Source organism: Crinia signifera, chromosome 5 (genome assembly GCF_055691185.1).
Source record: "Crinia signifera chromosome 5, ASM5569118v1, whole genome shotgun sequence".
NCBI classification, from domain to species: Eukaryota; Metazoa; Chordata; class Amphibia; order Anura; family Myobatrachidae; genus Crinia; species Crinia signifera.
This window is the reverse complement of record NC_139221.1, coordinates 208565588-208581098: the sequence shown is the minus strand read 5'-3', so window position 1 is coordinate 208581098 and position 15511 is coordinate 208565588. Positions and strand designations below refer to the sequence as shown.

Here is a 15511-nt window from a genome sequence, read left to right as displayed (position 1 = left end):
ACGTGTCAGATTGTGAATTTTGGGCATATTCAAAGTGTCAGAATGGGATTTTCGACTCAAAACCTTTGTCCTAATGTGAATTTTGCCTTATACAGTGTGTCCTAATGGAAATTTTGGCTCATACTGTGTGTCCTAATGCAAATGTTGCCCTGTTCTGTGTGGCATAATTTGTAAGGGGCGTATTGCACTGGGAAGGGAATATTTTTTGCACATGGGGAAATGCCGGTAGATCACCGAAAAGTAAATTTACAAAAAGTATATCCGGGTGACAAAAGTCCGGCCACCCCTGACGTACATAATTCCCAGAGTAGGGGCACCACTTACACATAATGCCCACAGGAGTAGCCATGCTTACACATAATACCCACAGTAGGAGCCCTGCTTACACATAATGCCCACAGTAGGAACCCTGCTTACACATAACGCCCACAAGAGTATTGCCCCTTTTGCACATAATGCCCACAATACACTTGTCTCACACTCACTCTCTCTCACACACACACACACACACTCACACACTCTCTCCCTCAAATTACAGTACCTATCAATTGGCTGCTGATCTGTAGAAACTTATGAACTGCCTCTTCAGCTCTGGTTTGTGTAGCTCCACCTCTGAACTACTGATTAGCTCCGACCCTTCATTTTCGTGTAGCTCCGCCCTTTTTCAGACACTGATTTCTGCTGCTGTCATAGGATGAGGGAGAGAGGAGCTTCTTGCTGTCAGAATTACTGCCTGTCAGACAGTCTAACCTCATTTACTAGTGAGAATTGGTCCAATTTGACCCGATTCCAATGGATCAGGCTGATAAATCGTCCCAAATCTCTTGTATTTGGCATCCCATCTGACCCAATGTGCGGTCCCATGCGCATCGGATCGAGTCGGGAGGTCAGACGGGCTGCACATAAGATTTGATAAATCTTATGTGCAATCCGTGCCAGGCAGGGGGACACAGAGCGGCCGGGGAACGCTGCGAGCCGCAGAGAGGACCAGACAGGTGGGCAGGGGAAGCCGGGCAGCAAGCGCAAAGCCCATACAAATGAATGCGAAGCCACTGATTGACTGAGAGCTCTTTCAACCAATCGCTGACCTGTCCCAGGGAGCTGCCGGGGAAATTAGGTCCGACTTGTCAGTCGGCCCAGGCGTAGCACCAGCCGGCAGCTACAGGGGATATCCGCAGGATACAGAGCAGGGAGAGCTCCCTGCTCTGCTTGGCACTCTGCACAGTGGAGGAGGGAGGAGAGGGGGGCAGTCTCCCTACGCACCTGGCTGCCGACCCATCTTTCCCTGCCATTGCGGATACCTAGGAAGAGCAGAACTTTATGAGGAACACAGAACCGGGCACAATCCGCAGTGGTCACAGCTCCACACAGTAGCTGCAGGAAATGACTACAGGTGCTCTGATTCCTAATCAGATTAGTTTTGCCATTGATGGGGGGAGAACCAGATAGTTTTTCTCCATTGATGGCACAGCATAACCAAACAGTTTTTGTCCCCCCCCAGGGGCTGGTACATGGAGCATGGCTCTGCCGCTGACTCTGCAAATCCCTGTCCCCAGTTTCTGAATAGCCCATGACCATTCAGTCAAAGTAAATGGATGATTATCGATAGGTAAAACCATTGAAGGTCATCCACTGCATGGAATGCTACCATCAACGATCGGTTGCTCTATTGCCATCAATGGCCATCCCCCCCCCCCCCCTCTCTCTCTCTCTGTGCTGCCTCTCAATCTCTCCCTCTCTGCTCCCCTTTCTCTATTTTTTAGCTTGTTTTAGTTCATTCATGTTTTTTATATGGGTATTTCCATTGTTGTCAAATGTAGATAATTTGTTCGGAGGTCTGGGGAAGAGGTAGTACTTTAGATGAGGAGCTGAAGGGGGGAAGGGGGGGGGGGGGCAGTTCAATGTGAGTGGCTGTTTGACCTGAGGGTGGGAGGACAGTTCATATGAGTGACTGTGTGGCCAGTGGGGGAACATCCACCGTCATGCTCATTTACAACTATTTTGTGATGTGAGTATTTACCCGACAATTCACCTGAACTATTGTCATTTGAGTGCTGCAAAAAGGGCTTATTCACCAGCCCTTATATATATTTCCATCAGAGACTGGCAGGTTAAGTGAATATATGTTTATTACTGCCCATGTATTTTATTGTGAATTATGGTCATTGTGACAATTATTTGGAATTGAAGAGTGCCGCTTCTTGATAAGATTTTTCTTTCTCTTTCAGTTGGAGACTTAAGCTTTATGCACATGGTGCGATTTGAGTTAGTGCAAATCGCATCGTGTTTTACTGCATCGGATCCTGATTTGATCCCAATGCGCGGCCCTGCGGCATTGTAATAAATAGAATAAAGTGTCTGTATAAGTTTACCTAATAGTTAATAAAACTTTTAGATATGGTCCCCACAACTGAGCTTAAACATATCACAAGAATAACATTTTATATATAAAAAATTGTTTTACCGTATATTTTATTGAACTAACTGCAGGCATGAGAAATATCAGGAATAAGGGTTAGAGTATGGGTACATGATAGGTGGGAGCACTGACTCAGAAAGTGCACACATACATAGCAACAGTAATGGGGGCATATTACACATATAGCCAGTGCTATTTTTGTAGGAAAACAGGTTCAGGAACTGTGGATGGGACAGAAGTGGACAGTGATGTGGGTGGAGCTACCAAAGGGGCGGGGTATTAATTATTTCATAAACTTTTTCATTAACACATGATGCCCTCAGCACTGCTATATATTATCAATGCCGATATTTATATGATCAAAGAACAATAAGTGAAAAGCGTAGGTTACGTATAATGTCCGTAACCTGTGTACCCTTTATTCCTAGCTACGTGCGAACAAAACATAGCGCAGCGTAGCGTACCTTTATCGTATATTATACACGGAAGAACCAATGCATTAATAGGAGATCCCTTCGCAGTACTTTGTCTCTAATCTGCGAATACACTTTAAAGGACAATGTCCGTAATACACCTTATCGCTAGATGCGAATAATAGACGAGACCACAGTATAAAGGTGAGGAGATAGAAACTCCGTAAATAGTGTATTTAGTCCCTAATGGACAAAAGGGGATTACAGAAATAGGAAAAACACAGGGTAACACATGATGCAATTCTCTAACAATAATAAGTACTTTAAAACACTTACAAAGATGCAGAAACATATACAATCATAATCAGCCACATTACATAAAACGGGAATACAAATGTTACCGTCAGGGAAAATAGCGCAGCGCAGTCCGGTTGGAGCTCGCTATATTCAGATTGAACTATAGCCCGGTCAATGGTAAGGGATAGAAGCAGTGCCGAAGTGATCGAGGCCGCCCTGGGTCACCTAACTTATAGGGTCAGAAGGGGGAGGTCAAAGGCCGTTCCTATTGGTCAGGGTTCGTATGTCCAGTCCTCAGTGATTGGAACAAAAGTAATACAACTGGTTTGCATAGGTGCAGGGGGGAGTGAACTTTGGAGTCCTTTGTGTGTTGGCATCGTCGTCAAGGGTTGTAAATAGCAGCAAGAACCGGTTATAACTAGATTCTTTTGTCACACACATTTTAACAGAAACAGTCTTGGGAATACAAGATTTTGTCCGTAATTATCGGACCGTATGAATTGCGAATTATTCGCAATGACCGGAATACTGTGCATGGGAAACGGAACGTAACGGTACCAAACATTATACAGACGGAAGTATGTAATGCTGACTAAACTATGTGTAGTGCTCTAAACCTTTAATTAACTATATTTTATTTGGTGTAAGTGTGGAATTATGAATTTATGTGTAATAGTATGGCTGCGCTTCTGGTCCACTTTGTCACACAGACTCGGGTATGTATACTTTATTTGCGAAACTCTGCGAACCAAAATGGCGGCCATACTATCCTAAAATGGCGTGTATAAAACTCGACATTGACAATATACACATAATGCCACCAGTAATGCCATGTATACATATGCCACCAGCAGTGCCAGTTACACAATGCCCCCAATAATGCCAGATAAACAATGCCCCCCAGCCAGTGGTGCAAGTCTAAAAAAATACCTAGAGGTACTGTGTGCGCACGCCAGAGGCATGCCAAAAAGTGGGTGCGGCCACATGGGACATATGCCACACAGAGATGCCCATTATTCATATGCCACACAGATGCCCATTATTCACATGCCACACACAGAGATGCCCGTTATTCATATGCCACACACAGAGATGCCTGTTATTCATATGCCACACACTGTTTTTGCGATGTGATGTTGTTGGAGGCTGAGGGGTGGGGGATACCCAGGCAAGTTGCCACAACTCCCAGCCGAATGCGGAAGGGAGGAGTTATAACGCCGCTGATTACAACTTCAGGAACGCCGTTTCTGATGATGTAATTTTTCATCAAAACTTCAGGAACGGCATTCCGCCAGAAAAATAGCGCTGCATATAGCTAATACTGACGGAACCGGGACAAAGGATCTAAAGCAAAAAGATAGAACACCATTAGGTCGACACCATTAGTTCGACAAGCAAAAAGGTCGACATGCAAAAAAGGTCGACATGCAAAAAGTTTGACAGTCAAAAGGCCGGCATAGGGTTTTTCACTGTTTTTAAACCCGATTGTCGACACAGTCGACATGGACACAGTTTGAAGTGCACCGCATCACCTCGCAATGCTTGCTATGCTTCGGGCACACTATTTTATTCTCCCTCCTCGCCCTAGTGGATGGTAGGGCATGAAATACCACCTGTCGGCACATGTTGGCTCAAAACAGTGAAAAACCGCATTTCGACCTGTTGGCATGTCGATCGGCAGGACAGCATAACCTGCTAGCTGGGCTCTGAACACATGAAGCCTAACAAGCAGGTCTGAATAGGGCCCTTAAACCGCATCAAAATTAGTTTGAAATGTATGACTATTACCCATTCTTTTTTTACTGTTATTTCCAATTGTTTTGTTTTATGTTATTACTGTTTACAATTGTAAAGTCACAGATGAAGCACAACTAAACTGACAAAAAAGTTGCTGCAGCATAGCATTATCCAGCCGCCAGCTGGTATCTGTACAGTCTGCAATGTACTTGTCTGTAGCTTCCAATGAACACCCTAGGTGGTACTGCAATATCAATATTGGTTGTCACCTGCAAGTCCAGATTCAGGGATACTGCAGCAGCGATGCACCACTCAGCCCATCGGCCTGTGAATGGACACTGCTCAGACACCCCCCCCCCACACACACACACACAACAACTTATGTAAATACATGTATGCGTGTATATATGTATGCATGTTATGTTATGTATATTATGTTTAAGATAAAGTGAGTGTGACGTCTATGGTCCTGCATGGAGGGGGGAGTCGGCCACAGAATTAATATAGACAGCTTTCAATGAACTATTATTATTATTATTATAATTTTATTTATAAGGCACCACAAGTGTTTCGCAGCGCCGTACAAAGGAACAGTACAGGGAGACAAAACAGTATTACATTGAATAAATAACAAAAATAGAGTACAAATAAAGAGCGCCAGAGTTCAATACACATTACAGCTTCGATATAAGTAGTGAGGACTCAATCAACCTACAACTAGAGGCTTGAGGCCAATGATGGAGATGAGTATGCAGACGAAAATGGTCACTAAGTGTTTGAGTATAGGAGAGCTGTGAGTGAAATATGAAGAGAAGTGGGCTTTGACAACAGGAGGGAAGAGGGCCCTGCTCGGAGGAGCTTACAATCTAGTAGGAAGGGGAGACAGACAGACTACAAGAGGTGCAAGCAAGTGGGTGTTGGTTAGATAGCAGGATGTAAACAGGCAAGGGGTCGGAGAACCAGCTAATTTATATAGTTGAAGGGTAGGCTTTGATGAATAGGTGAGTTTTCAGTGCCCGTTTGAAGCTTTGCAAGGTCGGGGAGAGTCTAATGGAGCGAGGGAACTGATTCAAACTTGCAGAAGAGGTGCCCCCGTGGGAGCAGGAGTCCGGCGGCAGATAACTCCATTGCCTCCCCAGTTACGCCTCTGGTACGGAGTAAGTGATGGGGTTTCTTTATAGGATATAATGAGTTTATAGTGATAAATATGTTGGACATGATGCCAGCAGTCAAGTTTTTGCACCTGCCAAGCTAACTATCTGGCAGTGGATCAAACACAGTGACTGCAGTGTGTCTAAGCAGTCATGATGTGGAGGAGGTAAAATCTATCATATCTTTCCTTATCACTTCAATAGCAGAAAGATTAGTTGCAGGTTGGGTTGGGTACAAAATCCCAGCAGTCACAATCCCGACTGCCAGAAAGCCAACAGCGGAATCTTGACGGATCCCGTTAGCATAGGGGAATCTAAGGGGTGGTCCGGGGGTGCACCGGACCACCCTTACGACTGCCTGGCAGATCAAGTCCAGCGCTAGCACCCGCCGGGCGCTCTAGGCTGCTCCGGGTGCCCGCTCATTAGATATGCATCAGCGGCGTCCTGCTCGGGCAGCAGTGAGTGGGACGCTGCTCCTGCATATTTAATGAGCGGGTCCCCATCCAGTGCATATCTAATGAGTGGTGACCCGGCGGAGTGCATATTAAATGAGCAGGTCCCAGCTCATTAGATATGCACAGACGGGGACCGCTTATTCAATATGCACTGCGCCTGGTTCCTGCTCATTAGATATGCATGCGCTGCTCCCGGCTGTATATGATGCTTCTCAGAACTCGCACACACCTGTCCCACTGTACCTCGTGCCCCTCCAGCCCCTGGCCCTCCACTGTATCCCCCCGGCACTAGCTGTCCCCCACACATCAAAGAGGTGGAGGAATATGAGCGTCGTAAGCAGAAGTACCTCCAGCCGGGCACTGCTCTTCTCCCTGTTCTGCAGCTGTCTCAGCCCCATCTAGCCTGGTGCACTTGAACCCCCTTCCGCCCGGCTCCCCAGATGAGGAGCGCCTACCAGGAGGGGACAATGCAGCTGCAGCATGACCTCTGGCATGAATGAAAGACAAAGGTGACCACCTGGGTGCGGGATGTTTGTGTATTTGGGGGGGGGGGAGGGAGAAGTGCAGGATGTTGTGGGGGTAGAGGGATATGGGGTGTATGGGGGTGGACAGGGGGAGCAGGTTATGCAGGGGGGCATAGAGATAGGGTTTATCTTTGGGGAGATAGGGGTGTATGTGTGCTGTGGAGGATTATGGGGAGTAAGTGTGTGTGTGTGTGTGTGTGTGTGAGATAAGGGGTGTGGAGGATTATGGGGATTAAGTATGTGTGTGATAAGAGGTGTGTGGGGTTTAAATTGGGTTATGCGATAGGCTACTGGGTCAGAGGCAGAACTAGCAGCATTGCAGCCGGTGGATTGCTTCAAGGCCCACCGCAAAGGTGGTGGGATTTTCCGCTAGGGGCACCAACAAAATTTTTGCCTAGGGCATCAAATTTGTTAGGGCCTGCTCTGCTCCCGGCCCCCGGTGACAGCCGTCACAGCTGTATACATTTACTAAGATGGGAGTTCTATTGAAGATGTTGCCCATAGCAACCAACCAGATTCTACTTCTTATTTATTTAGCATTGTATACAAGATAATAGATAGAACCTGATTGGTTGCTATGGGCACCATCTAATCTTCAATAGAACATCTATTTTAGTAAATTTACCCACACACAGGAGACTATAAAACTGGCCTGGGTCTCAGTCAATCATGTTAATATGATACATACTGCAACTTCCAGTTGTATTATGGCAGAAAAGTTGCTTTATATAAGCTAATAGCATGCCTGTTCTGAGCAGCATTTACTGTAATCAGAGTGCTATAAATATATAATGGCTTTCAGGCTTGAATCTGTTCTGCTCATTCCCTTACCCGTATGCATTCACTGTACAGATCTGGTACGGATGCATCATAAGAACAGAAGCAAAGTTTTGCACTATTCTCTTTGTCCTAAATTTGGCAGATCTGGCAAGGCCAAACTATGACTCTCCAGCTGTTATGAGACTACAAGACCCATCATGCCTTGCTACAGTTTTGCTTTTTAGGGAATGCTTAAACTATTGCAAGGCATGCTGTGATATGTAGTTTCACAACAGCTGGAGAGCCATATTTTGGCCATGCCTGCACACGATGATATCACTCTGTGAGCAATAATGTCAACCATTCCCGCCGATTCCCATTCAATTAAAAAGAGCACATACACACACTGAAAGATATTGTTAATGATATCGTTCAGTAACGTCATTTGGTCCCCACTTTGTTGTTGACCATATACTCATGATTGAGCTGCAACGACCATCAGGGGCTGCACACGGGAGCGCGCACCTGGCGATTTATCGCCGACAGCACAAACAAATCACTGGCAATATGATCGCTCAGCGACCATATTGCCAGCGATATGTGCTGAAATGGCCCCGTGTACACAGCATAAGTTCTATCATGAAAAATATAGTTAATGATATATCATCTAATGTATATGAGACTGAACCCAGGTTGCCGCACATCACTGAGCTTTATCACTTTGGGGTAACCAAATAGGCACCATAAAACATCAGGTGCAAAAAACATAATTTTCCCCAATGTTTTTTTTTGTTTTTCAAAATATTTTTATTCACGATTGAGCATTAAATTATTACATTCAATAAACATATTTGCATTTGTTACAACAAGAAAGAGATAATGTAAATCAGGTTACAGTAATGTACGTTACAATTTTTTTTATTTTGTTCTTTCGTACATTCCCCAATGTTTAATTGATATTTTTTATACAGACTATGCTCTCCCAAAAATATACACACGCTCAGGTTTGGCAGCCCTGTTTTTGCCAGGAAACGTGGCTGCTTTTATGGATTTTGTTTTGTCTGCCTGAGGCATGTGAAACTAAATTCTTGATAAGCCACATGCCGGCTTATCGCGGATAGTTGGATATTCCTGGGTGATACAATTGGTACTCTTTACCTAGAACGGCGCCCGCGATTGGCATTGCGGTCATCGGGGGTAAAAAATCGCGGGCATCGCGGCCATCGCATGCACTAAAAAAACGGGTGCGACGCGATGCCCGCGATTTCCCATAGGGATCAATGTTAAAAGTGTGATTGGACGCGATTTTTGTGTTAAATGCCTCAATGCCCGCGATTTGTCCATAGGAAACAATGTTAAATGGGCCACAGAGCCCAAATAGTCCCCCTGAAGTCTGAAATGGCCCCCACAATTGTTAACGCCACCCCACGATCAACGTGAACCCGAAGCGTGGTGAGCGCAGCGAGCCCGCGAGGGGCGGCGGTACGCGTCCTCCGACCTTTTCATACCCCCACTATCCACGTCGGCGTGGAGTTGAGAATAAAATAGTGTGGCGAGCCACCGAGCCCGAAGCGTGGCGAGGGGACGCGGATACCTGTGAAGCCCACAAAGGGACGCGTTTACCTGTGAAGGTATCCGCGTCCCCTCGCGGGGCTCGCTGCGCTCGCCACGCTTCGCGCTCAGTGGCTCGCTACGCTCGCCACACTATTCTATTCTCAACTCCACGCCGACGTGAATAGTGGGGGTATGAAAAGGTCGTAGGACGCGTACCGACGCCCCTCGCGGGCTCGCTGCGCTCGCCACGCTTCGGGTTCACGTTGATCGTGGGGTGGCGTTAACAATTGTGGGGGCCATTTCAGACTTCAGGGGGACTATTTGGGCTCTGTGGCCCATTTAAATGGAAAAATTGCGGGCATTGAGGCATTGAACACTAAAATCGCGTCCAATCACACTTTTAACATTGATCCCTATGGGCGCCGTGCTAGGTAAAGAGTACCCAATTACCTGTGGTAGATGGCCATAGGTAATCAGATACCAGCTTTAGTCTAATGCTTGTCAAGAAAGACTATGGGGGAAATTTACTAAGATGGGAATTCTATTTCACATGGGATGTTGCTATGGGCAACCAGTCATATACTGTCTATAATTTTGTAGAAGGTGCGCATAGCAAGATCCCATATATAATAGAACTCCTGCCTTTGGAAATTTTGGCCTATGAGGTAAATTTTCTAAAGCTTCTAAAAATGAAAAAGAGGCGATGTTGCCCATAGCAACCAATCAGATCAGGATAATTTCATTTCTAATCATTTCTCCTAGAAAATGGTACACAGAATCTAATGGTTGCTATGGACAACATCACCTCTTTTCATTTTTAGAAGCTTTAGTAAATTTAACCCCTCTATCACCTTTTCTTTCAATAAAGTTAATTTATGCTAATTACAAATACCCATAAATCCATGTCTGCATCCATGAAAGAAAAGCCATTGTTGTTTAAGTTAGAAACCAATAAGTAATCTATTAATGTACTTTTATGTTTGTTTTGTTCCCAGGTTTTTTGAATACATCTTTCTTTATAAAGAGTCTGTAATGTTTCAGATTGAGCAGGTTACTAAAATCTGTGTTAAGAATACTTTGAATGAACCTTGGGACCCATATGACATACCTGAAAATTCAACCTACGAAGATCAATATTACATTGGAGGACCTGGGGACCAAATCAGTGTCCAAGAATGGTCTGACAGAAAGCCAGCTAGAAAATGTAAGTTTTGTGTAGTAAAAAGAAAGATACACTGGGGGGAATTCAATTGTGTACGAAAATTAGGGAATTTATCAACTGTACGTGAAAAGTGCAGCAAAAACTATGTACAGTATGTTTTAATTTTTCAATCCAGTTGCAAAAATACGAAACAGGATTTCCACAATAATTCTTGCCATCACAACCATTGAATAGGGTAGGTAAAAATGAGGTAAGCTGCTTTATCACAGGAAAAAAACTAATATAAAATACAGGTTGAGTATCCCTTATCCGAAATGCTCATCAGCACAAGCATTTTGGATAAGGGATTTTTCCAGTTTTTGGAATATTTCTTTTTAACATACTTACCTGGTCCCCTGGTGGTGCCCCGATGGTCCCCCGCATCCACAGTGTTCCACGGCGGCCTTCAGCATCCTCTTCAGCAGTCCCAGGGGTGCATTGCATGAGTTTGCAGGTGCGCTGGTGATGTCACCGGCGCGCCCACGCACTTGTGCAATGCACCCCTGTGACCGGAGATGCCGCTGAAGAGGATCCTGAAGCCCGCCGTGGATGCCAGGGGGCGGGGCAAGTATGTAAAAAGGGACGGGGGGGGGGGAACAAACAATCAGAAATATTCTGAAAAACCACGATTTTTGGAATATTTCGTTTTTTGGATATACGGAGACAGGATACTCAACCTGTAGCAGTATAGAAATCTATGGGTGGTCACAATAAAAGTATTTGGGGGACTTAAATGTAATCAAATGACTGTTGTATGCATTTTATTAAGAAAATATAGGGAGCAAGTGTTTTTGTTATCAAAATAAAGTGCTCAAATTAAATTGTGGGAACATAAAAATGGGTATAAGTATATATTTGGGTCATTTTACACACACTTTAAAATAGTTCCCAAGAAACAACATGTCTGACACTAAATGCACCAAAATACCTATCACATATCTTGTACCCCGATTGCCATAATTTTGCACTTATTCACCCCAAAAATGTCATGTCACTTTTGACTAAATTTTTTTTGGGGGGGGGGGGGGGGGGGTGGGTGTATCCCAAGGACATGTAACCAAATTCGGTACTCTTTACCTAGAACGGCGCCCGCGATTAGAATCGCGGGCGTCGGGGGTAAAAAATCGCGGGCATCGCGGGTAAATCGCGGGTACATCAAAATCGTGTACCCGCGATGACCGCGATTTTCCCATAGGGAACAATGTTAAAAAGCCTGATTGACCGCGATTTTACTTTAAAATGCCTCAATGCCCGCGATTTTCACATAGGAATCAATGTAAAATGGGCTACAGAGCCCAAATAGGCAGAATTAACCCTTAAATGTCACCCCAATTTTTGTACGCCACCCCACGATCCACGCCAACCCGAAGCGTGGCGAGTGCAGCGAGCCCGCGAGGGGCGGCGGTACGCGTCCTCCGACCTTTTCATGCCCTACTATCCACGTCGGCGTGGAGTTGAGAATCGAATAGTGTGGCGTGCGCAGCGAGCAACCGAGCCCGAAGCGTGGCGAGCGCAGCGAGCCCCGCGAGGGGACGCGGATACCTTCACAGTTATACGCGTCCCCTCACGGGCTTCACAGGTATCCGTGGCGAAAAGCGGACACCTGTGAAGCCCGCGAGGGGACGCGTTTACCTGTGAAGGTATCCGCGTCCCCTCGCGGGGCTCGCTGCGCTCGCCACGCTTCGGGCTCGGTGGCTCGCTACGCTCGCCACACTATTCTATTCTCAACTCCACGCCGACGTGGATAGTAGGGCATGAAAAGGTCGGAGGACGCGTACCGCCGACCCTCGTGGGCTCGCTGCGCTCGCCACGCTTCGGGTTGGCGTGGATCGTGGGGTGGCGTACAAAAATTGGGGGGACATTTAAGGGTTAATTGTGCCTATTTGGGCTCTGTAGCCCATTTAACATTGATTCCTATGGGAAAATCGTGGGCATTGAGGCATTGAATGCAAAATCGCGGTCAATCAGGCTTTTTAACATTGTTCCCTATGGGAAAATCGCGGTGATCGCGGGCATCGCGTCGCGGCCGTTTATGTACTGCCCGCGATACCGCGATGGGCGCCGTTCTAGGTAAAGAGTACCCCAAATTCCAACATTTTTAGCTTAAAATAGGGATTTTCACCAAGTTTTCACCTGCTCAGGTGGAGGTGAACAGTAATTTGGGTACTTGTTTCCTAGCACGGCGCCAACGGTTTTTATCTTATGGCATCTTATGGATCTGATCGCATTGCATGCGATTGTATGCCTTAAATATGGCATACAATCCATACAATCATATGAGATCCTGTACAATTTTTTATTTTTTGATTGTATGTACAATTTTTTTTATTGTATAGGAATCCTATAAGATTTTTAATTGTAAAAGTTTATGTGTACTTAAAATGTGAAATGAGGGTACTTGATTCCTAGAACGGCGCCCATCGCCGGCATCGCATGTACATCGCATGCCATTACACGCTGAGAGGTCACGCTGCGCAGGGTTGCTCTGCCGGGTATGGGAGTATCCGGGCAGCGGCTGAGCGAGTGCTCAGACGCTGCACGGCATTAGACTGCGCATGCGCAGTCTAATCCCGAAAATCCCGGGATTGGAAACTCCAATCCCGGGATTGAAATCCCGGCGTTTTGGGGGCCAAATCCCGGGATCCGGCCGATCCCGATCCCGGGATTGGCCACCCTAATTGCATGCCAACCAAATCGCATGCGATGCGATCGACCCGATTTTTACATTGGAATCAATGTAAAATGGTCCCTGAGACCCGATTTTACATTGATTTCAATGTAAAAAGCCCCAAAACCCCCCATTTTTATACAAAACCCCCCTCATGTTTTAAATGCCCCCACAATGTTAATGCAACCCCACTATTGACGCCAACCCGAAGCGTGGCGAGCGCAGCGAGCCCGCGAGGGGTGGCGGTAAGCGTCTTCCGACCTTTTCATACCCCCAGTTGATTTTATAAAGTGCAGCGAGCCACCGAGCCCGAAGCGGGGCGACCGCACGCGGATACCTTCACAGGTATCCGCGTCCCCTCGCGGGATTCACAGGTATCAGCGTCCCCTAGCGGGGCTCGCTGCGCGCCCCACACTTTATAAAATCAACTCTGCGCCGACGTGGATAGTGGCGATATGAAAAGGTCGGAGGACGCGTACCGCCACTCCTCGAGGGCTCGCTGCGCTCGCCACGCTTCGGGTTGGCGTCAATAGCGGGGTGGCGTTAACAATGTGGGGGCATTAAACATACTTTTGAGCCATATTCAATGTGAAATTGGCCATATTGGTCTATCGCGTTGATTGTATGCCTTAAGTACCTTAAACTTAAGGCATATAATCAATGAGACGGGCGCCGTGCTAGGAAATAAGTACCGCCATATTTAAGGCATACAATCATATGAGATGGGCGATGCGATATTGTACATACAATCAAAAAATAACAAATTGTACAGGATCTCTCATGATTGTATGGATTGTATGCCATATTTAAGGCATACAATCATATGAGATGGGCGCCGTGCTAGGAAACAAGTACCGAAATGTGCAGTAAATTTGTGCAGAATGATTTTTTGTGGACAACTGGCTAGCAACTTTTCCCACAGTCTGTAGTTATCTGCAATATTATATTAACCTTGAGTCATTACACCTTTGTGTTGAGTACATCTTGTCCTTGGACTGCACTCATTGGGGGATATCCTATTAGCAGCAGTAATGTACAGCTGCTAATATGTTTACCTGGGGTTTTCTTATTGGCTCCGATGCCAGTGCACTTATTCCCTGATGCCAGCTTTTATCAGCGATTATGCTTCCTAAAGCATAATCCTTTATTAGCAAACCCTTCAGAGCCGCTGAAATACATAGGTCTGGGAATTTATCCCGGATTCCATGTGTTATCACCCGCAAATGGGTAATTTTCATTTTAATAGTTAAAAGTGGTAAAAGTACACAATAAAAGCCATATTTTTTTTTCCAGGTGAAAAATTACCGGGTATAATAGGATGTACCCGATAGACTTATTTGGTAGCTCTGACTAAAGTGTAAAGTTATTCTAGTCATGGTTGCATCATAAAAAAAAAAAAAATATTGCATTGTGCAAACATTCATACTAAATATAGTTTACACATGATAGAGAATTCTGAGATATTTTAGGGATGTTTTTAGACAATTTATGGTTAGGATTAAGATTTATGAACTAGATATGTGCTTGATGATTTCCTCCTTAAGTCTACCTTTACATATGGATAAATACTAGAGCATCGCAAATGGTGTTTAAACTATAGGAACAAATGTAGCTTGAGGATATTGAGACACTCATTTTAAAAGGATGGATAAAGACTTAGAAGAAATGGCTTTGACCTTGAGAAAGGAAGCTTCCTTAGTTACCTGCCGTGATATGGCCGTTGCTAAGATCAACACTGCCTGTTCCTTTACTTCCAGAGCCTGTTATCCCAAGGGCATACCTAAGCACTAGTGGTGGATGCTGTGGAAACTTATGGTATGGTATATTGAAGGATAGACAGTAAGGTTTCCTCAGTCATACATTGCTATGAATGGTTTCACATGTTACTCTGAGATGGTTATCCAATTCATATTGCGCAAAGCCTCCTTTAACCTTCTATGATATTTTTTTTTACTGCATCTGCATAGAGAGCCTGTTCCCTCTGCTGGATGTGTACTGAGGAAAACAGCTGTCAACTGTCTGATGTATTGACCAGTTCTAGATGTGTGTGTTAATATGCAATGAGTTCTTAAAAGAATAAATAGCAGGAAAAGCAGGCACCTGTTGTAGCTCTCAATGACTCTTTTGTTGCCTTTACATAAAATCTGCACCTGCAAATTTTATTTTAATTATCTGTCTTAGTAATTTTCTGTATACATAGGCGAGCATGGCTTTAGATAGTTGTACCCCTTTCACATTGCACTTATAAGCCGGTATATTGCTGGGGTTTTTTGCATTTTGAAACGGTACCAGCTGCAATGTGAAAGGTCCCCAGTCAATTTACAGGTTACAGA

At 45.3% G+C, this 15511-nt stretch overlaps 1 protein-coding gene across 1 annotated transcript in view; it reads left to right on the top strand.

The window, feature by feature from the left end:
• The window catches only part of EPDR1 (ependymin related 1), a 95350-nt gene that overhangs the window by 75581 nt on the left and 4258 nt on the right, over positions 1–15511 (top strand). The window contains exon 2 of the mRNA XM_083188473.1: positions 10305–10513. Coding sequence (XP_083044599.1) covers positions 10305–10513 — 209 coding nt within the window. The remainder of the gene's footprint in view (positions 1–10304; positions 10514–15511) is intronic.